Genomic DNA, 22,979 nt, shown 5'->3' on the forward strand with positions numbered 1-22,979 from the left:
GTAATTTCTTGAACTTGTGTTCCTTGCACGTCGTTGGGAGGTGGGCGCGTTATGCTCGGCGCGGGTGTCGCTTCGACTATCGGACGTGGGATATTGGCGTTGTGCGGGTAAGCGTGTAAGTGGCTCTCGCTCTTCCGGCAGGGGTGAGATGTACAAGAGTCAGGGTCTCGAGGGATATGTCCGTGGAAAGGAGAGAGAGGTAGAGAGGTTGAGTTGAGGTCTGCAACAAAGTTGAATATCTCGAAAGAGGTCTCTAGGATCCAAGCCTGGCCACACGTGAATAAAAAAAAAGAGAGAGAAGGCTTTGGAAGAGTGAAAACTGTCAAAGTGGTTGCAGGTCTGATGGAAGGAGGCCCGGTGGTGCGGCCCTGGACCTTTTTGAGGGGGGCCCTTGCCCAAAAAACGGGAAGCGTGTCTCTCGCGCGTCCACGTCTTTCCCGCGTGTTGGTGGGCGCGCGCCGAATTGTGCTGTGCAGGCACCTCACGTTGTGCTTTTAGGCACTTTAGGTACGTAGAGTGGGGAGCAAGAGTCGCGTGCCCGCTGAGGGTAGACGGGTTTATAGGTACCTTCACGGGACGATGGATGGCCACAGCGGGTAGATGCGCTAAAGATGACCGTGTTTCTAGGCCATGGCCGCTGGACGCGGGCCGTTGTCTGAGCTTGTTGCGGCGGTTACCCGCTAACCGTGGAGTTTAGTTGCTTCCCCAAGGAGTATCTGTAGCTGTCCTCAACCTCATCAGTCTTTACGTCTTCATCACCAACTCTCACTCTCACTCTCATATTCATTCTGAGTCTTTGGCTTCACGACTTGTCCACATGTAGACCGCCATTTCTCTTCCAGCCTCTTGTGTACAAAACCTGCAGTCATTAGACCTTACAATGGCCGTTGTGCCCCTCATCAAGATCCGATCCAGCCTCCCCGAAATCACGTCCGAGTCTCCAAGTCTCCACCATACACGCTTTCTTGGGTGAGAGACGAGTAAGAGGCTGCAAGAAAAAAAAAACCACTACTGGCCCACTTCCAGTGCGCGTCTTCTCTTACACCACCACATATGCACATACGCTTTCGATCATTGCCGATGGTCAGCATTTCATCCTTCTTCCCAGCTGTTGACGGATGATGAGCTAAGGTACTTTGACATTACGGGGGCCATCCCGTCCAACGGCGAAGAGCGCTGAAGAACATACTCATTAGCCGCCCAAGGCCACCACCAGTGGATGAGAGTCCACTCTGTCCAACCGTCTCGCCCATTCGAACCCCGGCGCATCCCAAGCTGGCCGGAGTGATCTATGCTAACCAGGAAGGTAAGGTAAACTGACTGAAGTAAAGTATCTCCCTCAGGATGGCGTGTCCAAGACAAGATCAAGAGGCTTGCAATTTACATTACTAGTGAGTTGCATAGCTAGCGGAGGTTTCTCTCAGAGTTCTCCAAGTCTCCAAGAAAGCCATGCATTCCATCACTGTGCGCTGTTCCCCCCAGTCCTTCGTCCATCCCTGTGCTTCACAGCCGAGACTCATACACCCTAAATCGCGATATCGCATCGGACCAGTTCTCGTCTAAAGCCCTCCTCTGAATCCATTGGTTCCGAGCACGGTCGTTTCGCCCTCTGTGGCTATTATCCGCCTTCCCTTTGCTGCCACAAGCATCATAGATGCGCCAAAGGTCCGCCCGTCTGGTGAGACTTTTGAGTCTTGACCCGCCCCGTCGACTGGGATGCGGGCAACCGGTCCCAGACTCCCAGTCCCAGTCCCAGTCCCAGTCCCAGATCGCCTCGTTCCAGGCTGCCCATGCAATGCAATCCGAAGGGGGTTGAAACGAGCATCGCGAGACCGTGTTTGCTGCGCGTAAAGTGTCTTTCATTTCACACTTGGGACACCTGGATCCCCTTCAACTCTCATCGTTATGGTCCCTTGATATATATACCATGTTCCAACCTTACGAATCCCCTGCAATTCGTTGCCTTACTTTACGCAACCCAACATATCTATATAACGCGTTCCCAAGCGAATATGACTACCCGTCCCCTTAGCACGGGTGGAAATGAGCTGTCAGGAAGCGCCAGACACTTTGTACCCGGAAAGCCGTGCTGGGTATGAAAGTAGTCAAACCCACGTCTTCCCGAACCGTCAATCATCGCGTCCCGACAGGAACACCCCGCATCGCTAAAGCAAGTCGCGCTCCCTCCCATCTCATTCTCACACGACCCGCTGAGGCTTTTGGGCAAATGATGATCCCGGCGTTCCCAATTGGATTCCATTGGATTGGAAAAAAAAACTCGTTGGCATGTGCATATAAGTGACCGACCAACTTACAATGGCAGTCCGGCCCACAACCCACGTTGCCCACACTTTCTCAGAGACTCTTGGATGCCGGGGCCCGTTTCCAGACTGAGACAATGCTCGTGTGTTGAGACTTGTAGGTAGCTTGATTTCCATATCCGTCGGTGATAGGAGTGAAGAAGCGTTGGTCAATTCTCACACGAATCGCAACTGTGGTGTAAAGAGTTGAGACGTTGTTGCTGCTTAACGCGCTGGTCGACTGCTAATCCGGCTGTCCTCGGCTGACTTTGCATCTGAAGACGCGATATTAACCACTCAACGCGTCGAGACATGTGCCACCCGTTTTATGCAGTGAACAGAGTCTGACCGTCAAATCCAAGGCCAAAAACTTCATCCGAGGCCTTTATGGCCAGAATTTGCTTCAACATCGGGACCAGACCACCAACTTGTGCACTCAAATCAGCATCCAAGAAACCCAGCAAGTCGCGGCGGTGCGGTGAGTGCGGTTGGAGCTAAGGTCCTTCACCGAGCCCTCACCTCGGTCAGGCCAGACCGACACGGGAAGCACGGACCCCATCGGCACCGGCGCCCTGGATCCGCCGACAGGACATGATCCCTGTCGTTTTGGCCAAAAAATTTCTGGACGACGGTCCAAAGATTTCTGGTCGCCCCCACCATATCTCTCTCTGTAGTCGCAGTGTTGAAGTTTTGCCAGAACCAAAGAAAACCACAAGACGAGCCTTCAACCAACCCGTCAAATCAGCAGTCATGGCTCCCTCAAAGACCGTCGCCGTCGCATCGAAAGATGTCACGCCCTCAATTGACCCCGAGCAGGTAATTACTCCCCGCTACTTTTCCTCCCGTTTGACAGCAGCGCAACTCCATTCAAGATCTCCCAGATCGCTAACCGATGCGCGAAACCTTAGACCCTGAAGGCCTCCAAGGCTCTCCTGGCACACATCAAGAAGGCCGCCAAGGAAAAGTCTGAGGAATCCGGCAAGAAGAACCTCCTCGCCGACGAGACAGAGGACCTCGCCAGCCAGCCCATCTGGCTCACCCTCACGACCAAGCGCCACATCGCCGACAGCGCCCGCCTCAAGCCCGGCAAGATCACCCTCCCGCACCCCCTCAACCAGGACGAGGACGCCACGATATGCCTCATCACCGCCGACCCCCAGCGCGCCTACAAGAACATCGTCGCCTCGGAAGAGTTCCCCGAGGCCCTCCGCAAGCGCATCACCCGCGTCGTCGACGTGGCCCACCTCAAGTCCAAGTTCAAGCAGTACGAGGCCCAGCGCAAGCTCTTCGCCGAGCACGACGTCTTCCTCGCAGACGACCGCATCGTCAACCGCCTCCCCAAGGCCCTCGGCAAGACCTTTTACAAGACTACCGCCAAGCGCCCCGTCCCCGTCGTCATCTCCGCTAAGCCCCCGCGCGGCGCAGACGGCAAGCGCGCAAAGGCGGCCCCCAAGACCCCCGGCACCGTCAACGCCGGCACCCCGCAGGACATTGCCGCCGAGATCGAAAAGGCCGTCGGTGCCGCCCTCGTCAGCCTCACTCCGTCCACCAACACCGCCATCCGGATAGGCTACGCCGGCTTCAAGCCCCAGCAGGTCGCCGACAACGTCACCGCCGTCGTCGACGCCCTCATCACCAAGTGGGTGCCCGAGAAGTGGGCCAACGTCAAGAGTATCTACGTCAAGGGCCAGGAGACCGCCGCCCTGCCCATCTGGCTGACGGACGAGCTCTGGCTCGAGGACAAGGACATCGTCGCCGACGACAGCGAGCAGGCCAAGGCGATGAAGGAGAAGGCCAATGTCGGCAAGAAGCGCAAGTCGATTGGCGCTGACGACGAAGAGGCCGAGACCGCGACCAAGCCCAAGAAGGCCAAGAAGGCGGCCAAGGAGGCGACGCAAAAGGCTCTTCCCGAGGGCGACGACGAGAACCTCAACAAGCAGATTGCCGAGCGCAAGGAGAAGCTGAAGAAGCAAAAGGCCAAGGCCAAGGCTGCTGTCGACAACTAAATGTGTTTTGAGACCCAGGGCATGGCTGTAGAGATGGTACCGAAAAAATAAAAAGGAGGAAGGGTTTTTACGTGCGGGATTATACCATGCATGGTTTGTGGCGTACGGCGTTGGTTCAAACGAAAATTAACCATGAGAACTCGTGCTTAGAAATTTACCAATAAGAACTAGTGTACAATTTTCCCTCTTGCACTTTTTCCCTTGTGTCGCTTTCATCAAATTACCACCCAGCAATTACAACTCCTCAAAGACAGGAATCTCCTCGACCGTCTTCTCAGCCTCAAAGGTCTTCTTGAACGGCCCAAAGAACTCCTGGATAGTCTTATTGAGCGTCTTGTCAGAAATCTGCATATGCTCGCCAGGGATCTGGCGGAAGCGAAGCCCGCCCTTGCGGTCCAGCTCCCTCAAGCCAATCCAGTCCTCCTTGTAAATCGCCCGGGCCCGCAGCGGCAGGCTCTCGGTGCCGTTGACCTCCTCGAACCACGCCGTCTCCTTGGGGATGACGGTGGTGTCGTCCTCAAACATGACCATGACAAAGTTGGCCAGGCTGGCGAGGTTCTTGCCGTACCGCACGTTCTTGAGCTCGCGCTCGTTGTTGATGTCGGCCAAAAAGTTGGACGACTCGAGGTACTTTTCGTACTGCTCCGGCTGCGGATCGCGGTAGTACTGAGCCGGCACGAGGCGGTTCTGGACGAAGCCGGACCAGGTGTTGAAGCGCAGGAGGGCCATGGCGCCCTTGCAGAGGAAGTCGCCGTCGCCGCAGGCGCGGAACTCGACGATGCCGTTGTGCTGGCTGCCGTAGGTGACGAGGGACCGGACGGGCGGGTTGTTGCAGCGCTCGACGTAGCCGCGCAGGAACTGCCCGCCCTGGCTGAAGCCGATGGCGTCGACGGCGGGCGCCGTGGAGAGGATCGGGTGGGCGGCGAGCTCGGCGCAGACCTCCTCGAGCTGGGTGGTGACGTTGCCGAAGAAGGTGGCGGAGCGGTCGGCGTTGGGGTCGGCGCCGACTTTGATGGTATAGACAAAGGTGCCCGGGTTGAGCTCCTCGGCGACTTCGCCTAGGCGCTTGATGCCCTCGCCGTCGTACGAGTCGCCGAGGCCGTGCCAGACGATGAGGGGGATCGGGTGGTCGTCGGTATCGTCGGACGAGCTTGTGTGGTGTTTGGGGGTCGCGGCCGTGTAGGCTGCGGTGGCTAGGGAGCCGACTGTGAGCAGTGTGGGGATGGAGAGGGACTTCATTGCGTATTCTCGTATTCTCTGGTTGTTCGTCTACTACTATCAAAGCTGGACTATGGTTGTGAGGTTGGAGAGCGACCAGTGTCCCGGAGACTTTTGTTGGTCTTTCTTTGGATGTCAAAGGGATGGAGGGGAGTGTGGCAAGGGAAAGCTGACGACACCAACACAAGCCCATGGACTGTAGCTGCGCGGTTGGGCGAGAGAGCAGGAGCTTGGCCGTTGCCGCCTGCCTATCGCCGTGCAGTGCTGACTTATCGATTGAGCTTCCCATTGGCCACGGACAAAACATGTGGGCTGGGGGATGTTCCGAGAGCCCGTCCACTCATCTTCACTGAACCTTTGCATGTGCTTAGGTCAGCACCTTACCAGCGGTCCGTGCCATCCATTTCACGAGTTTCCCAGGCTCCAAGGGGTTAGCGTCTCAGGAGCTTCAACCTCGACAGCTCTCGAGCCGTCTCTTTGGCCCGGTGCTCTCTTACACCGTGATACCTAAGCTCAACTACTAAGCCAGACGGTAGACCTAGCCTCCCCTGTCAACGTCGGTCAAAAGTCTTCGAGGTCCGGCGGTCCTCCTCTGCCAAGATCACAGCAGACATACTAGAAGCAGCAACAGCTCCAGCCAAGTCCGTCGGGGGCCTTGTCAAGTGTCGGTCCTCGTTCCTGGGAGCTAATCGCTCCCGGATGGCGGTAGAACGCAGCATAGACATTCGTTACGTCGATTGACTCGAGTGGCTATCCCTCCCCCCAGCCGTGTGAGTGCCAACAGCTCAGTGGCGGGTAGATCCCAGGTCGGCGGGATTCCCTGCCCTCTCTGCCCCTCTGAAACGCTCTCGGTGCGAGACCAAAGATGCAACCAAGAAATGGTCCCCTGTTTCACGCAACCTAGCCTCTCAGGCTCTCTTACTGGTGTTCCCCCCGGAGTACCACCACCACCGCGACGCACCCTCGTACAGGGACACGAGGGGCAGAGGCTGACGACGCTGGAGACCGAAGGGTGCATGAAGTAGCCTTGTGGCTGGACGACGTTGATCGGCCGATCTTTTTGCGGCCTTGGCTCGGACGGCATGTGTTCGGGCGAACCCTCTTTGCTGGCGGGTTACGTGGGTGGGCAGTGTTCGCGGGTTCCATAAGTATGGACGACGGTCCCTTCTCGAACGACACTTGAAACACGGGAAGACGAGTATGCTCATTGAACTGAAAACCCATCTGCAGAATTGTCGAGTTTATCTGATCTGAACAACTGCATCTCTCTATTTACATCTTTCAATCTAGATATACGCCTTTGCTCTGCATTTCACTCTTCTCGTCTCGCTCATCGGACGTTTCCATCTCACAGTCCGACAACCGATCAATATGCAGTTCTCAAAGGTTCTCTGCGTCCTCTTCCCGGTTGCCGTCCTGGCGGCGCCGTTCAAGACCTTCGAGGTCCCGACGCTAGATCCCAACACGGTTGCACCGGTGGTTCCCGCTATCGACCGCCGTGTTCCTCAGGCGGACACTTGTGACGAGTAAAGTGGCTTCGTGGGACAGCACTGAGGGAAGATACTGGCGGTTCTATCAAAGTTTCTCTAACACAACGCCGAGGGATGGGTATGGATACATCAGTATGTTACTCGGTGCTAGGAGCAGACCAGTGATATCAAAAAGGTTTGTTTTTATCTAACAACATCAACTTACGCCCATTGCATCACTTCTCGACGCATTGTATACCCTCAACGACGTCTCAGTACGGCATTGGTTGCATACAATGACACCAAGCCGCACTCTGATACTCCTTTCAACCCTTTGTTGTCTAAAGACATGAGGCATGGCACATGGCTAACATCACTCTCAGATACCCCTATCACTAGTCTACATGCTCAATCTGCGAGGAGGAACGTTCAGGAGACGGGACTCCTAGGTCCCATTGCGAACACGGCTCCGGTTCAGGGCCTCACCAGCCGCACCTCAACTCCCCACGCGGCTGGAAAGGATGCTTCGGTTCTCCGAGTTCGTTTAGTGGAAACGGAAAAACGTTTGGGGAAGGAAAGAATATTATTGTACCTACCTTTGAAGGCGGTCTTTCGAACCTGCCCTTGGAAAAGAAATAGACGCCGAGATATCCACCACTTTCTCTCTTGACTCTTTGCTTCCACGCTCTACCGCTTGACGATACCTTCGTCGTTGGGTGACTGCAGTTTCGCCGTGCTCTCTCGGCCGTCGCGTCTTGAGGGCATTTATCTTGACATCGACAATTGCGGTCTTATTGCGAATCTCTCTGAGAAGCTATCGTTGCTCCAATTCAAGGTTTCAATACTCTCTTTTCGAAGTCTCTGCGTTCGCTCTCAGGATTTGCGCCTTCACCACTCTCTATCGACTGAGCTTACTTGGCAACTGAACTGTCTTGATCTATCCTTCTAGCTCAGCTTCACGATCGAGCAGCTTCTTAGTCGAGCAGACTCACATTTACCAGCTGACTACAAGCTCACCTACACTCTCCTTTACTCTCCCCTCTCTGAACATCATGGCAAGTTGATTTCCTACCATTTCCGAGACCGCCCGCGGTTTTCTCTATTCGCCCGAGGATACTGGACAATTACCTGCCATTTTATTTTCGAGATATTTACTAGAGGGAAGAATCTTTGAAAGTTTACTTTCTATCGGAAGCACACTTACTACTATCAACAAAGATGGATGATGAACTGACGCAATGGATAAACACAGATGAAGTCCCCCGGAATCATTCCTGCTGGAGTGACTGCTCTCAACGGATACTATGTTCCTACCAATCCTTCGATTCCCGGAACCTCAGAGATCAAACAATTCGACTTCACGGTTGACGGTCATCCCAAGTTGATTAGAGTCTTGCATCGACAAGACCGGTCCGTTGAGCCGCCCCGCTTCCGGCTCCGAGTCGTGGAGCACCCCAACTGGGCGACACGGTCCGTGCGCAAAAGAAAGGTCGACTGGAACGCCGCGGTGGACGCAGGTCCAGCACCGTTCACCCACCCCACCGCGACTCTGCCGGACATCTACAAGGCAGTTTTGGAGACCCTCGGACGCGAAATCTCGGAGGCTACGCTAGAACAGATCAACAACCTCCACAAAGACGACACCACTCTCGACCTGCCCCTCGAGGGAGACAAGGTCTGGTTCGATGACTACAGCTGGATTCAGCTTCCCGTTAAGCGTTCTTCGTACCTAGCCATCGACCCAGACGACGACGGTGACTCTGACGACACCGGCACCGTAGGCGACAACGACCGGTACCTCGACTGCGATTTCGATTGCGGCGACGCTTTCGCGGACGAGAACGAGAAGACATTGCAGGGCGATTCTGACACGGCTGGCAAAGATTGTGACGGCGATTATACAATGGCTCCCTCCGGCCCCAAGGCGCAGAGCGTTGCGCAGAGTGCTGCTGCCACGAACAACTCAGCACCGGCCGCCGAACCCGCGGCTGCTAAGGGTCCGCACCCTGGACATATGCAGGTGTCTTGCCAGTTCACGAGCGAGCAGAGATTGAGACGCATGCTGCGAGACAACAAGAGCGATCCAGCTAGGGAGGATAGCTACCGTCTTCAGGGAGTGCAGCTCATCGATAACGTCCGCACCATGCTGCGCGTGTATGTTGGACCCTCGTTCTGGTTACGATGGCAGGAGCTTGATGAAGTGGCGATGCTGACTTTCTACTCGCAGCCCTATCAAGACGTTTGACACTGCTTGTGTCTACTTCCACTGGTTCAGACTCTCGTTCCGCGACGCCGAGTACAACTACTCAGATGCTGCCATGGCTTGTCTCTTCCTGGCCTGCAAGGTTGAGGACACCATCAAGAAGTCCAAGGAGATCCTGTGTGCTGCGTACAACATTAAGAATCCCGAGCACCCCACGACCCAGGACGATAAGGTGTGTAATGGCCAGTAGTCTACTATTTTGCTGTGACTAACCCAATCGCAGATGTTCGAACAGCCCTCCAAGATCATCATCGGCCTGGAGCGCCTGGTCCTTGAGACCGTCGGCTTCGACTTCCGCTGCCGCTACCCTCAGTCCGCTTTGCTGAAGGCAACCAAGAAGATCCTGGGTCCCCAGTCCAAGACCGTCTTCGCTACCGCCATGGAGATGAGTGTCGACCTGTACAAGACCTTTGCCCCAGTCAAACAGACAACCTACGCCCTGGCCCTAGGTCTTCTAGAGCTCAGCGCCCGCCTCCTCGGCCAGGGCGTCGACAAGGTAGAGAAGATCAACTACGCAGACTTCCACACGACGCGCCAAAACGTCGTCGAGACGGTCCTCGACCTCCTCGACCTCTACACCCAACATGGCAAGTCCACGAAGCTCGGCGTCCAGTTCGACCTCAATAAGTTCATCGAGGTCAAGATCGTCATCAACAGCGAAGTCGACAACACTCCAGGCCTCGTGCGCTACGCCCACTGGTGCACCAATTGCGACGGCGGCGAGGACGAGAACCTCTCCAACGGCGTCTCCGTCCTCAAGAATATTTCCTTCTTTGGTAGCAACTCTGCTAAGCGCAACGGACGCAACCAGGACGGCACCATGCGCTTCGTGTTCGACCCGGACCGCGCCCGCCAGGAGCGCAAGGAGGTCGAGGCTTACTACCGTGACGAGTATGAAGAGTACGAGGTCGAGGTCGAGGTTCCCATTGAGCCTGAGCAGCGCGGCGGCGGCAACAGCAATAACAACCATAACCACCGCGATAAGCGTCATGAGGGCGGCGGCGGCGGTGGTTGGGGCGGTCGTCGTAACCACCATGGTCGTGCCAAGGGCCGCGGTTACTACTGAGCTTGCTTGCTAGCTACCTCTATCATCACCTTCATCTTTGAACTCGCTCTTCACCGCGCGGCGGTCACTACTTCTGTCGACGGTTACATAGCACCCGCCAACGAACGAGGCTTTGCACATCAAGTGTATATGGGATGGAAGGGGAATTTTGTCCGATTATCTGGCGTTGACGGTACCAAAAGATACCCCATGGGAAAAGAATTTGGAATGCTTTTTTTTTTGTTTCCGGGAAGGAAAAAAATACGACTTTGGCGGTTTGAGTCCGCCCGCACGTCACATTGTCAGAACTACAATTCATATCACGAAGCTTGCATAAGCAGATAGGAATTGAAACACAAGGTTGTAAAATGTTGCGTCACTAGGTCTGTGAATGATGGCCTATTAACGGCCCGGCGATGAACCGCAATCAGCCCGGTCGAGGTGTGTTTCGGATAGGTCGCTACAGGTTACCGGCCAGGGAAAGGGAAGAACCACTAGGACTCGGGCAACCTGAGAATGAGGACTTGCATGCCAGGGTGGCTTGCGGTTAATGTCGGGCAACTCATGCAATGTTGTACACCTTGGCCAGAACGCCGGCCGAGATGGGCCCTCGAACGTTCATAGGTTGAGAATGAGGCATGCTGGCTCGGAAAGCCCATCCGCGCCCATGGTGCCCTGTCATGTTATGCACTTTTGCGGCGTAGTCTCTTTTTCGAGGTGTGGCCTCAAGCAGCCTCACCTTCGGCCGGGTGTCATGAGGCCTTCGTAGATGCAGAGAGATGTCATTGGAGTTCCCCGCAAATTTTCTGCATTCAAATACATCCCTTACCCCTCAGATAGTGAGATGTCTGTTAAAAAACAACGCGAGATCGGGCTTTCACTATCTTTCTATATTTCCGCCTACGCATTCTGTGACACATATTAGCTGATATAAAACCCTACACTGAAATATAGCCACCTTTAGGTCTTGTAAGTCCCATGTGCATCACTCCAAATAGGAATCTCATCTCATTGATGTCTCAATATCTGACTCATATCAACTATGGCTTTAGAACCGGAGATGAAGAAGCTGTTTGCTCACCAACCGTGCTTACTGCGCATGATCTGTACGCTGCCTATCATCACTTCCCAGTCAGCATTTACACCCTGAAGCTGACCCTCAAAATGTTGCCACAGGCCCTTAGTTTCAGCCTCAGGCCGGTCATCAAATGACGGGAGCCTTGCGCTGTTCCACGACACGATCTACCAAGCTTTGGAGTCACATAGCTTCCCAAACCACGCCAGACCGAATTCGCCTCCCAATTCCTACCAGCGAGATGTAGACCGCGGCAGTCACTACCCTGCTCTCTTCTGTGACTTGCCTCGTTCTGTCAACAGCGATAATCCGGGCAATGGGTCTTACAATGGACGCACGGGGCCGATTGCCACCACTCCTGAACATCGCAGCATCGACAGATCAGAGGACCATTCTCTAGAACTAATACTGGCGAGCTTCCCATACTCGTTCGACGAATCTTCCATGGTAGCCAGTCAATCAGGGTCTCAGAATTCCGTTAGCATTGGGTGTAATGCTCTGCAAGATCCCCAGAGGTTCTTTGCGACTTTACCGGTCATGGGTAATGCTGCACCGTCTGCACAATGTTCAACTATAACTCCCTCGAATATGGACAACGGGATTGGCTTCTCCGGCCCAAGATTCCCAGAACGGCAACCCAGTAAGGCTGCTCAAGCATTCCAAGCTTCTGACTTCTTGACTAATGAAGCAGCCGGTGATTTGATCGTCGTACCTGGCCACCCCATGAGCACCAAGAACGCCCAAGTGGCTGCCTTAAGAGACGACAACAACCGCAACAAGGGGCGAATCGATAACTCTAACCGGGCTTCTTACAGCCAATTTCCTCTAGGTGGCAGTATTAGGCGACGAAGAGACGACTGTGGCTTAGACAGGTCATCGACACCAGGCGATTGTCCCTTCTGTGAAAACTTCAGCGGAGATGCAAAGCGACTCAGGTTCGTATGCTCACAGCTCTGTCAATCTTTGTATATTAATTTATTCGGTACAGGGAGCATATACGATGTCATATCAAGGAGCATGCTTGTGAAGTACCACGGTGTTCTCAACGCTTCAGCACTGCGAGAGATCTCCTCAGGCACGACAGATCTGCACATCAGAAGGCGAAACTAATTTGCCATATTTGCAAAGCTAGTATTCGAGGCGGGCGTCTGGATAACTTGAAGAGGCACATGAGGCAGAGGCACCCCTTGGTACAGGCAGATGTGGATAGCTAGTTCGACAGACCTTCACATTGATTACGAGCATTATTGCACTTTTCGTTTAGACTACGGAATGTATGTTTGCGTTACATCACGTATCAAATTTGGTTTGATAGTTTAAGCACACGATATGTACTGAATGCATATATGATCTCTTGTTGTACTTGCATGGACAGATTCACGGCTGTAGTCCCGAAGCCTTAATCATTGCCGATGGAACAACTCTTTCGCGACCACATTACTCGACCACAGTCGAGCGAGGAGAAATTCTCCGATTTTTATACGGATACAAAGTCATGTTCAAATTACTTGAGAAACAGGCCCGGCGATATGAAGTATGTACAACTGTATCAGTAAAGGCTGCGCAGGTTAGATAGCCCAGCAGCCTCAAGGTTCTCCTTGATCGTTCCGTTCAGCTGAACGTTGAACGGACCAAGCTCCAAGGGGCAGTAGTGTTCCTTGCCACACATGGTGTCTTGGAAGTAAGATCGAATGGCTGCAAACGCACAGATGTTGTTCGCGGCTACCGTGGTGTGCTATGGAATTGTTAGCGCATTGCATGATTTGCATCTGTCAAAGAGATGTTGATATTGAACTTACACCCATGCCATCAGTGACGAGCCTCCGAGCGTTGGCATACTTGGGCGCATTTGAGACGGCGCTGAAAGCTTTCATCAGCAAGGGTTGTCACGGTAGGTAAGCTCAACTTACTTCTCAATTGGCGTCGTAGGATCGTAAGTATTGCTGACGAAGAGCATCGGGTACGAGGTATTACCTCCATATGGACCCTTGAAGACGTCGTTGGATCTGATGGGCCAATCGAGACATGCGAGCATCGTCCTAGACCAGACTTCTCCCACGATGCTGGTGTCCTTCAAGCCGTCCAGTAAGGGCTTGATATCCGCGAGTGACTTCCCGTACCAGATGTTGCTCTGATCAGAGCATAAGATGCCCAGAGTCTGCTCGGGGTTCACGTATCCTCCCATATTAGGATCTCCGTAGATCGCATTCGTCTGATCTGTCCACGCAGCAATGGAGTTGGACGATATTGCCTTCTCCAAAGCAACGAAGACGTCGGAAATTCTGCTGAACTCGGCCAGCGGTTGCACCACCGCACTAAGAACACTGACTTTGAAGGTCACAAGTGCCAGGCCAATGTCAGTTGCGTTTGCCCAGCCCTCTGCCTCAGCCTTTTGAGCGTCAAGCTGCTTAAATGAAGCATTCCATCGGCTGAATATGTCCTTTGGAGTGTTTCCCGTATATAAAGAGCAGACATCTGGGCCTGCGGCGTGACAGTACACGAAGAAAGCTCCCAAAACGCCGTCGACGTGGTTGATAGAGCTCGAGGTGAAGTTCGTCTGGTAGCTAACTGGGTCAACCAGTCCATCGATGGCAACATGGCCAACCCTATCAGGGAACATTGACGCAAACGTCTGTCCGAGCATGGTCCCGTAGCTCACACCGTAGTAGTTCAGCTTAGTCGAGTCAAGCACCGTACGATTACCGTCAGGAGAAGCAGAAAAAGCCTCAACAATGCTGAGCATATCGCGAGCGGTAACAGCAGTCGTCATATGCGGGCCAGCTTCGGTATCAGCACCAGTCTGAGCTTGACACTTTTCTCCGAGCTCCTTGCCAAAGTCAATGAACTGTTGGTAGTATCCATCGATCACCCGAGGGGCATCCCGTTCGGAAAGTGTACCGTTCTTGCCAATCGAGATGCCTGCTGAGCAATTGGGCCGCGGTTCGCTGATCCCGACACCGCGGGGATCAAAGCCGATGATGTCAAAGTTGAATCCAGCTGCGGCTTGAACCGTAGTGCCATTGTAGCGCGCCAGCTCGATGCCGGATGCGCCTGGTCCGCCTGGGTTGATGAGGATGGCGCCTCGGTAGGGGCCGTCTGGGGAGTCGGTGGCGGCCGGGATCTTGAGTAAGGGGACGGAAGCTCTGCCAATGCTTGGATTCTTGTAATCGAGAGGTACCTGGGTAATTCTGTTAGTTGGAAATAGAGGGGAGTTGGAGATATGACTTACATCGAGCTTGGCGCAGAAGAATTGGCCTTCACATGGGCACCAGACGAGGTCTCGGGAGGGAGTGATCGAATCAAATGTGCAGTCTTGAGCTTCAACAGCTCGGAATCCCACGAGGGCAAAGGCGGCCGCCAGTTTCCAAGATGTCATTGCAACTAAAGGAGGAGATGAACGAATGTGGTGGTTTGGTGTAAAGAATGAAAAGAGCAGAAAGGCGAAATTCTCAGTCGCTTCTCGGTTGGTCTAGATACTGCTTTGATACACCAGCATCGGACGGGGCTTTGATTGATATATATACAAATTGCCAGGAAAGTTGAACCACTGCTAGACGACTTTCGAGAGGGAGTATGGGTGTTGCACTAGTGAGTGAGAAGGCAAACACCCCTTCCGAGACAAAACCTGTCCCCATTGGAACTTCTTGAGCTTGGCTCCGTCACCACCGCTCTCGTCATCTTACATCTGGCATCATAAAGTCCGAAGCCAAGTTGATCATTGCTGCCACTTACACTACTTAGAGCGTGAGGGGTTTCTGAGCAGCATCCGGGGCTGCATAGGAAAGGAGATTAGAAGTAGGCTGTGCTCGACCTGCGGGTCACTCGCAGGGTCTAAGAATAACCTGCAGCTGAACTCTACAAGAATGCGATGTTTCAAACACGCCCATACAATAATTAAGCTTGTCTTGATGTTTCCCGATGGAGAATCTCGACGTAGGTAGTCAATCTTAGGCAGCAGCCATTCCTCCCCCATACTCCGAACGGGCGAGCTTACCGGAGAAGATCACTCTAATCAAGAACACGTTGATGTTGTAGAGGAGTATTCTCTACCATAGCCACGATTGGGTCTCATGGATTTCGGATACGAGATGTCTCTAGCAGTTTCATTTCCTCTTGCGACGATGTCAACCACTTTGATGATAGAAATCCCTTGCTTACGCTCTGTGATTGGTGGCGAGCGACCACCACGCCCATATCACTAGTCTGAGAATCGTCGCTTGCACCGAAAAATTCACATAGACCGTGACAGCTAATTCGTACGATATCCAGAACTAAGACTACTTCCAGGATGTCAAGCTGGTGAAGGTGTAGTCGAGACAAGCAGGCGAGGCCACACGTGGGGATATTCCCATCAGGGAGACTATCCCGCTTCGCGTTAGTGTTATACGAGCAAGACAGGGATCGAGGGGAGCTTGGCAACAATAGAGTGGCTCCAAGACGATAGAGACCTACTAAAGTGGGTGATGAGTCCCGAATGCCTAAAAAAGTGGATTTGGCTTCCATTTCTGTCTATACGAAAGCTCCGACAAAATTTTGCAAAACACCCGATGGACGATTTCGTACATTACCTCACATATTCGGTTTATAGACAAGGTAAGTTCTTGCCATTAATTGTTCACTGATATGCCATACCAGGTAGGTCACTGTCGAGACAAATGGAGCAGAAGAAGTCAAGGCTGATGGTGAACAGGGTGACGAGTGAATGAAGATCTCTCTCCATCTCTCTCTCTTTCTGTCTCTGTCTCTGTTGGGACTCTGAATATCTCGGTCATTCGTCTTTGACCTTAGGTGTGATCAAGTGAGTGCAACAAACATTCGAATGGCTACCCTACATATCAATAAGTACGCAAGCTGAAGTAACCCTTACTTCCGGCTCATAGCCTTATTGGCGCCTTGCATCAATGTCTCATCGAACGATACCAGAATGAGGCGCAACCAAGGCTCTCTCTCACGGAATGATCGTGTTAGTCTAGCCACCGGTGCCAGTGCATGACCACTGGCTTCAGGGGGTAAGGGGTCATTCAGTCCTACCATCACCTCTGTGAGGCCTACTACTTCGACTCTTTTCCGGGTCTCATCAGCGGTGAGCTTTAAGCGGACATCACCCCCTCCTGCCTAGTTGTGTACAAGGACCAGACTGCCAGGCTTGTGCCCATTCTGCTCCTTCTATTGTTAATTGCTGCTGTTTGCGTTGGAGATACTCGGTAGGCCTTCCAGGCAAACAAAAACCAGAACGAGTTGGAGGCAAATCCTATCCAAGGTGGCCAAGCAGACCGGTGTTCATCGCAGCGAGCTGAACGACTCGACTAGGTTTGTGGACCTCGGAGTGGACTCCCCGATGGGCATTGCCATCAGCAATGTCCTGCATAGGTAACTGGCCATGTCCATCCAGGGCGCCCGTTCTTTCAGAACAAACCTACCGTCGCCCTTGTGCACAGAGTCCTGGCGGTGGCCGTCGCTGAGCCCGACGAAAGAAAACGTCTTTCTCTCGGACCTTTCAAGCAGAACGCATTCTGCTTTTCTCCGGACGGCGACTACCTTTCCCTCTCGGAGACGGCGCCAGCTCAACCCCAATGAAGCCTATGAAGAGAAAGAGCGGCGGTGTAGTAGTATTAATAGTGGCAGATGCTCGCACTAGACAGACGAAGCCCATCAGCGTTTCCATACGATCTATAAGTCCACCCCTTGGCACGGTTGGGACGCAGACAGAAAGCGAGGGACAGGATATAGAGTTGATGAAGGCATATGTTTTTGTATGCATGTTTTTTTTCTTTCTATTTTTGTTCTTAATAGTATCTACCATTTTGCTAATTCCGGTTCGCGTCAGGTAGAAGCATAGTTCAAAGCAAACAGGAGATAGCGTGCAACAGACTCAAAAGCACAACCATTGTCAAGTACCCAGGTAGCGTACGCCCACTACGCGATAGACCACGAAGAAACCTCACTCCATCATATGGATATCAAATACATTGTGGCAATGGAAGACGAGTCCCTACTCCAGTCTTGATGCCACATGTGTGAAAGGGAGACACTTTTCCCTCGCGGGCGTTGTCCACCCTACGGACCTGACCATACTCCTATCCATTTTTCTGTTCAGTCTGCAAAGTAGAGCCAGACTCTCTCTCGGCCGCTCGTCTCTGGCTATGCTGGGCGTCAGGCTGCTTGGTGAAGAAGCTGGTGGCGCGCCACTCGCCATCGAAAATGTAGCCTGGGTGGAAGACGGTCTGCAGCAGCACAGCCAGGCCGATCATGGCGCCCTCAAACACCATGAAGAGCGTCTCGGCGTTGTCACCAGCAGCGTTGAAGCCGTTGCGCAGCTCCTCGACGCGGAAAGCAGAGCGGGCAAGGATCAGTAGGGCGGCCGCAAAGGATCCTGAAAGAGTATCAGCACAAACGGGGAACGAGCTAAGAATGAATCCACACAAACTCACCCATGAGGAAGTAAGGGAACACTCTATGCTGCCGGACATGAGCATACCGCGTAGTCCATGTGCTCCGGTTCCGTAGCACCCGGATTCCCATATCCAGCGAGAGCAGGACGAAAAGACCCAGACTGGCACACTGCAGTCCCAGACCGGCCCGCAGCAAGTCGAGCGCCCGGTCGAGGTCCTGGGGATTGATTCCATCGGCCTGCGTCCATGCCGCACCGCCAGCCTGAAGAATAAGACAGATGATGTCAAGCGTGACAAAGATGATGGTGTAGGCTCGATGGGGCATGAGCGACACGTGGGGGCCGTAAATGAGTACGATGCGTCCGAAGCAGAGGTAGATGGTGTAGCAGAGGAAGGCCGGAGCGATGGTTATGGTCACGATGTATCTGTGCAAGAACAATGAGGGAACCATCAGCTTTCCGTGTAGTCGGAAAAGGAGAGGGCGAGAAGGGGAGGCCATTCACTTACACGATGAATGTCTGGTTGTCGAACGGGTCATCGCGGAGCCTGATACGCTCGACATAGCCAACCACCTCGAGCGCCAATCCGCACGGCTGCCCGAACAGGTAGCTCCAGGTCTTATACCGGATCACAAGGGCTATCTGTGCTATCAGGATGGTTCCGAACCAGGCCACCATGAAGGCGTTGCCGCCCAGGTTTGGCAGGAACCCAATCCTAGACAAGCTGACCGGGCAAGTGTCCAAGGTGCAGTCGCTGGTATCCATATCTAGTCTCTGTGTTTCTCGTGTTGTCAGGCTGGCTAGAAAGAGTGTTAAGAGAAAGGGTAGAGGAGATGGTAGAGGAAGAGGCCCTCCAGGTCTTTATGGATGAAGATGTGTATATAACATGCAGACAACTCGCCGGTAATAAAAGGAAATGATGCCCGCCCTTAAATGAGTGTTTGAGCAACCCTTAGTGCTGAGATCCTGATAAGTATCCATTTCTGCCTGTCCACAGCAGTACACTAAAGACTGTGACCCTTCGCTTTTCGTCGTCCTTGAGAGACGATGGTTTTCAACTATTCATGTAGATGATTGAGCTAGCTAGCAACGGGCAAGGAAAAACTAAGCTAGCACCAATGACTAAGCGGCAAATTTCCTCTTTCGGACGGTGCATAGCCCTGCTGGACACGACAAACCTGCATACGCCAGTACAACAGCGGGAAGAGGACGTCCCCGATGACTCTCATGACCCCGATGCTTATCAAGATGTACGCGCGCACAGCAGATTGTTCGTCACATACCTAAGCGGTCCGTTGAGTAGCAACCGGAAGTGACCCTCGCCCACGACCGGCCTCTGACGGGAAAGTTAGCTGTATTGAGTACCGCCTCATATCCTGGTCTGGGGAGACAAAGATGACTCTGCTGTGTCCTTCAGCCCCAGCACCACTAGCGTGCGACTGGTTGGATGCCGTCGTTATCGTTGACTGACAGCTGAATTACAAGTTGTCGATGGAATCGGACAAATAGGCAGTCCGGTAAGCATGATGCATGCGGCAGGTCGTGGCTGTATAAGCTACGTTGACCAGCGAGGTCTGCGGGTGAGCTCGAAGATGCTCGGCAACCCTGCCGTTTGATGACGAAGGACTTGAGGATTTGTGCCGAGACTGCTGCAATGTGATACTTGCAGCTGTCACCCCTGTTTTCGTATTGCTGCTGCTGCTGCAAGTTGCTGCCTGCCTCCAGCAACAAGCTCAAGTTGCCGCCCTTGAGCACTCCCTTGTCAGCTGAGTAGTTTGAATGAAACAGGGAAGAGTACTTACCGCAATATCAGAGTTGTTGATCATTATCTTGCGTCCATCATCGACTCTGGCTGCGCGGAAGACATCGCTCTTTTCTGCCACGTAGATACCGAAATGGTGGATAGGGGCCAGCCTGAAGGAGCACAATCTGGCCGGGGATCAGGCGGTGTTTGAGTATCATAGTGAACTTAATGAGGGATACCATGGTCGCGGCCATCCCCTCCGTGGCCGATGTTGGCCTTGACAACGCCCACGTACAATGGGTAGCCAGCAGCAATGCTAAACACACCGGCCGTGTCGCCAGCTTGACTGGCAGTGCGGCCCAATATCGACATAGCTAAGCTAGGCGGCTTCAATGCCAGCCTGAGCCAGCAGGTCGCGGTACAGCTCCTGCTGCATGGCGGTGCTGGGGTGCGTGATGGAGATGACGCCGGCCGAGCAGCTGCAGACCGCACCCCTGATGACAGCTAGCACGGCATCTCAGTCGGTGATGGCATCGGTTAGGGACTTCAGGACCACAATGCCTAGACCCTCGCCACGGCAATAGCCGTCAGCAGCGTCCTGAAGGTGCCGCAGGGTCCCGAGGGCGACGGGGAGGATTCTCCAGCTCGGGCCCGCGTAGATGGCCGGGTTAGAGGGCCGAACAGACCAGCAGCACCGCCGACGGGCTGGAGGCGCAGGCCGAGTCGATGCTATACGAGAGCGTGCCCCGGCTAAAGTGGCGGTTACACCGCCCCGAGACAAAGGCGTGATGAGGTGCCGGCATAAAGTAGTAGACGTCGTCGGCCTCGTTGATGTCAGTATCGCGGTAGTCGTCGGCCGCCTAGCCAAAAGTGGAGTGTATCCACTCGGCCGGTCCGGCTGCCTGCCGTGCTCCGGGGCGGTACCCGACATTGGCGGTGGGGCCATATGAGGAGGTGTTGTGGGTAACTTGCACTTCGTTTCTCTAAGTTATTGTTTACTATCTACTACTTAGTGTCATTCATTTTTAGGATCCAGCCTAGCCAGTGCCAGTTGTTGACCTATACAAATACGGATCATTCCCACCTCTTCAGGATGTAAAGCGTTGTCGACAAACACACACGTATTCTACCGAAGGTACTTGACGTGTGCAGCCATAGTCATCGCACACTTGGACAATCGGATCACCTCAGCCACAAAATCATCAACGGTGTTCAAGTCAAGCACATAGGGTGGGATCGAGCTTCTAGCACGGTCCACGTTCACCAAGTTCGGGATGGACTCGAGCAGTCTGAGGTCGTCTGCCGACTGGTCGTCCAGTGGATTCCGCAACAGATTGAAGAATAGAGTGACTACAGCAGATACGGGGTAGAAGAGTAGTACCCTGTCGAAAAACACCCGTTCCTCAGTAGCTGGCCATTAGATTGAAGGAGCAAAGAGCAAAGTAGAAAAGGGGTTGCTCACCAAAAGGCAGCTCCCATCAGGGAAGGAGCAGTATCGCGAAAGTACGTTAGACAAGACCGGCTGGCCTCGATAGACAAGGTCTGACTCTGACTGGACCCCAACGGCAAGGTCGCCGCCGTTGATACGGTTGCTTCGCTTGCCTCGGTGAGCCACGGGCTCGCGGCTCGGTGCAGAGCGGCCACAAGGTGCTGGTACTCAAAGTGCAGCACCATAACATGCATCCTCTGGCTGGCGTCTAAAGTCGGGTCAAGCCACCAGGCGCTGTTGTTGTTGCCGCCGTAGTTCCGGCCGAGCAGCATGGGCCGGAACCGGGCCGGGATGGAGAGGCGCCACCGCTCTAGCTCACTGTCCAATTCGCGCACTTCGCGCAGCAGCCCAGCGTTGGGTGTTGGGTGGTGATGCTGGTGGTTGGACGGATACTGCTGTAGGCGAATCGAGTATAGCAGCCTGCAGACCTTGGACTTGATGATGCTCAGCCGTAAATCGCCCGGCAGGCAGCAGAGGGCGCCGCTACTGCTGCTGCTACTAATGGTGGTGTCATTGTGGTCAACGTATAGCTCTTCTACGTAGCCCGGAGGTAGCGTAAGGTCGCAGTGCTCGTCTTCGATGCAGGGAGGCTGGCTGGTCCGAAGTGCCACGATCTTGTCAAAGGTGTAGCAGAGCCAGAACAGCTTACGCGCGTGGCTTCTTGTCCGGCTTTGCTGCTCGGGCACATCGCTCCCTGCGCTGGGCTGCCTGTGTGCTCCCAACGCGAACAACAGGCGACAGGTTAGAGCCAGGGCCATTGAGGCCATCTGGATCTTGCCGCAGAAGAGGTGATAAATGCACTAGTTCACGTTAGAAGCCGAAATGTACATTGGTAAGCACAGCACAGCTTAACCTCTCCTCCCCTTTATGGAACCGCAACTCACCTGCATAAGGCAAGTTTGGAGTCCCGTAATGTCTTGGCTCGCTTGGGCTAGGGGCATCAGGCGCTGGGCTTGCCGGACGCATGCCTCGCTGTCAATGATGACGGCCATGTTGCGCGGGCTCCATTGTGTATGAGTAATGATGGCAAGAAAGGAGAAGACACAGGCCTGGGCTGCTGGGTTGGCTGCGTGGTGCGGATCGTAAGCTTGACTGATGGTTTCTTGAAACAAGACACCGTCGACGATGGGGAACACGAGTCGGAAGGGAGTCGCCCGGAACATTTGCAGATAGTCTTCGACGACATGTCGGGCCGGCAGTTCGATCTGATTGCAATCAGCCGGGTAGTCGCCTCCGGCACAGGAGGATGATGATAATAACGGCGACGTTGAATCGAGCCCCCACAGGTTGGAGAAGACGTGAGCCTGTCCCGTACACCGGCGGATCCAGTTCTGGTGGTCGACAGAGAAGAAAGGTGCACCGCTGGGCGAGACAATCTCGTCCAGATAGTATCGGGCAAATCTTAATCCACATGCTGGTGGCACGGAGGAGGACGACGAGCCCTCAAGACCGGTGATCGAGATAGTGACAGTAGGTGAGGCTACGAGTGATTTCATGTGGGTGTCGGTATGTAATGGAGGCACATTGTTGCTGTTGGTTCTGCTGGCGCTTGGTGAGATCAAGGATAAGCTGCTTCTTGTCGTTTCTGTCGCGCGACTATCAAGACGACGAGTCAACAGCCCTTGGTCGCCATTCATTGAACGCGAGACTCTCCGGCTTCGTGGGCAAGGGCGAGCATCTTACAATGGGCGCAATGGCAACTCACAGTGTGGTGGGGGCTGCACGTCTTCTCTGGTGCATAACGCGGTTGAAGGTGCACTGTAGCTGGTGATGGCTGCACCAGTCGCACCGGGGCACAGCCGCATCGCAATGAATCTGCAGTTGAGACAACTACGGTCAGTAAAGCAAGCAAGAATCACGAGTCACTGTTGCACATGCCTTCCTCTGATGGCACTCATCGCAGGCTCGCTTTTTAACAGTGAAGAAGCTGGCCATGGTTGCGTGGTGGATTTGGGCGGCCAAGTGGCAGATTCTGTGTT

At 53.9% G+C, this 22,979-nt stretch overlaps 6 protein-coding genes across 6 annotated transcripts; 2 read left to right on the top strand and 4 right to left on the bottom strand.

Moving 5' to 3' along the window:
• Window positions 1–3,050: 3,050 nt before the first annotated feature.
• CLUP02_18068 (uncharacterized protein) lies at window positions 3,051–4,306 on the top strand (the record flags this gene model as incomplete). The annotated part of the gene is made up of 2 exons (XM_049296972.1): window positions 3,051–3,116; window positions 3,209–4,306. The coding sequence occupies 2 exons, from the start codon at window positions 3,051–3,053 to the stop codon at window positions 4,304–4,306; spliced, it is 1,164 nt and encodes a 387-aa protein (XP_049138196.1).
• A 234-nt stretch (window positions 4,307–4,540) lies between these two features.
• CLUP02_18069 (palmitoyl protein thioesterase) lies at window positions 4,541–5,545 on the bottom strand (the record flags this gene model as incomplete). Its single annotated transcript, XM_049296973.1, has 1 exon — window positions 4,541–5,545. One exon carries the CDS (start codon window positions 5,543–5,545, stop codon window positions 4,541–4,543), a length of 1,005 nt encoding a protein of 334 aa, XP_049138197.1.
• Window positions 5,546–6,895: 1,350 nt separating this feature from the next.
• On the top strand, window positions 6,896–12,486 carry CLUP02_18070 (C-type cyclin; the record flags this gene model as incomplete). The annotated part of the gene is made up of 8 exons (XM_049296974.1): window positions 6,896–7,043; window positions 7,377–7,531; window positions 8,246–9,147; window positions 9,221–9,428; window positions 9,480–10,140; window positions 11,354–11,387; window positions 11,478–12,311; window positions 12,393–12,486. The coding sequence occupies 8 exons, from the start codon at window positions 6,896–6,898 to the stop codon at window positions 12,484–12,486; spliced, it is 3,036 nt and encodes a 1,011-aa protein (XP_049138198.1).
• A 439-nt stretch (window positions 12,487–12,925) lies between these two features.
• CLUP02_18071 (uncharacterized protein) lies at window positions 12,926–14,752 on the bottom strand (the record flags this gene model as incomplete). The annotated part of the gene is made up of 3 exons (XM_049296975.1): window positions 12,926–13,111; window positions 13,176–13,236; window positions 13,287–14,752. The coding sequence occupies 3 exons, from the start codon at window positions 14,750–14,752 to the stop codon at window positions 12,926–12,928; spliced, it is 1,713 nt and encodes a 570-aa protein (XP_049138199.1).
• A 636-nt stretch (window positions 14,753–15,388) lies between these two features.
• Window positions 15,389–17,041, bottom strand: CLUP02_18072 (uncharacterized protein; the record flags this gene model as incomplete). The annotated part of the gene is made up of 9 exons (XM_049296976.1): window positions 15,389–15,488; window positions 15,535–15,579; window positions 15,658–15,787; window positions 15,996–16,159; window positions 16,244–16,438; window positions 16,504–16,627; window positions 16,651–16,750; window positions 16,813–16,956; window positions 17,012–17,041. 9 exons carry the CDS (start codon window positions 17,039–17,041, stop codon window positions 15,389–15,391), a joined length of 1,032 nt encoding a protein of 343 aa, XP_049138200.1.
• Window positions 17,042–17,453: 412 nt separating this feature from the next.
• On the bottom strand, window positions 17,454–22,935 carry CLUP02_18073 (fungal specific transcription factor domain-containing protein; the record flags this gene model as incomplete). Its single annotated transcript, XM_049296977.1, has 14 exons — window positions 17,454–17,749; window positions 17,808–18,193; window positions 18,276–18,534; window positions 19,051–19,119; window positions 19,333–19,513; window positions 19,570–19,696; window positions 19,807–19,857; window positions 19,934–20,027; window positions 20,194–20,371; window positions 20,776–20,893; window positions 20,974–21,800; window positions 21,885–22,480; window positions 22,706–22,815; window positions 22,895–22,935. 14 exons carry the CDS (start codon window positions 22,933–22,935, stop codon window positions 17,454–17,456), a joined length of 3,333 nt encoding a protein of 1,110 aa, XP_049138201.1.
• Window positions 22,936–22,979: the final 44 nt, after the last annotated feature.

Source organism: Colletotrichum lupini, chromosome 10, assembly GCF_023278565.1.
Source record: "Colletotrichum lupini chromosome 10, complete sequence".
NCBI lineage: Eukaryota > Fungi > Ascomycota > Sordariomycetes > Glomerellales > Glomerellaceae > Colletotrichum > Colletotrichum lupini.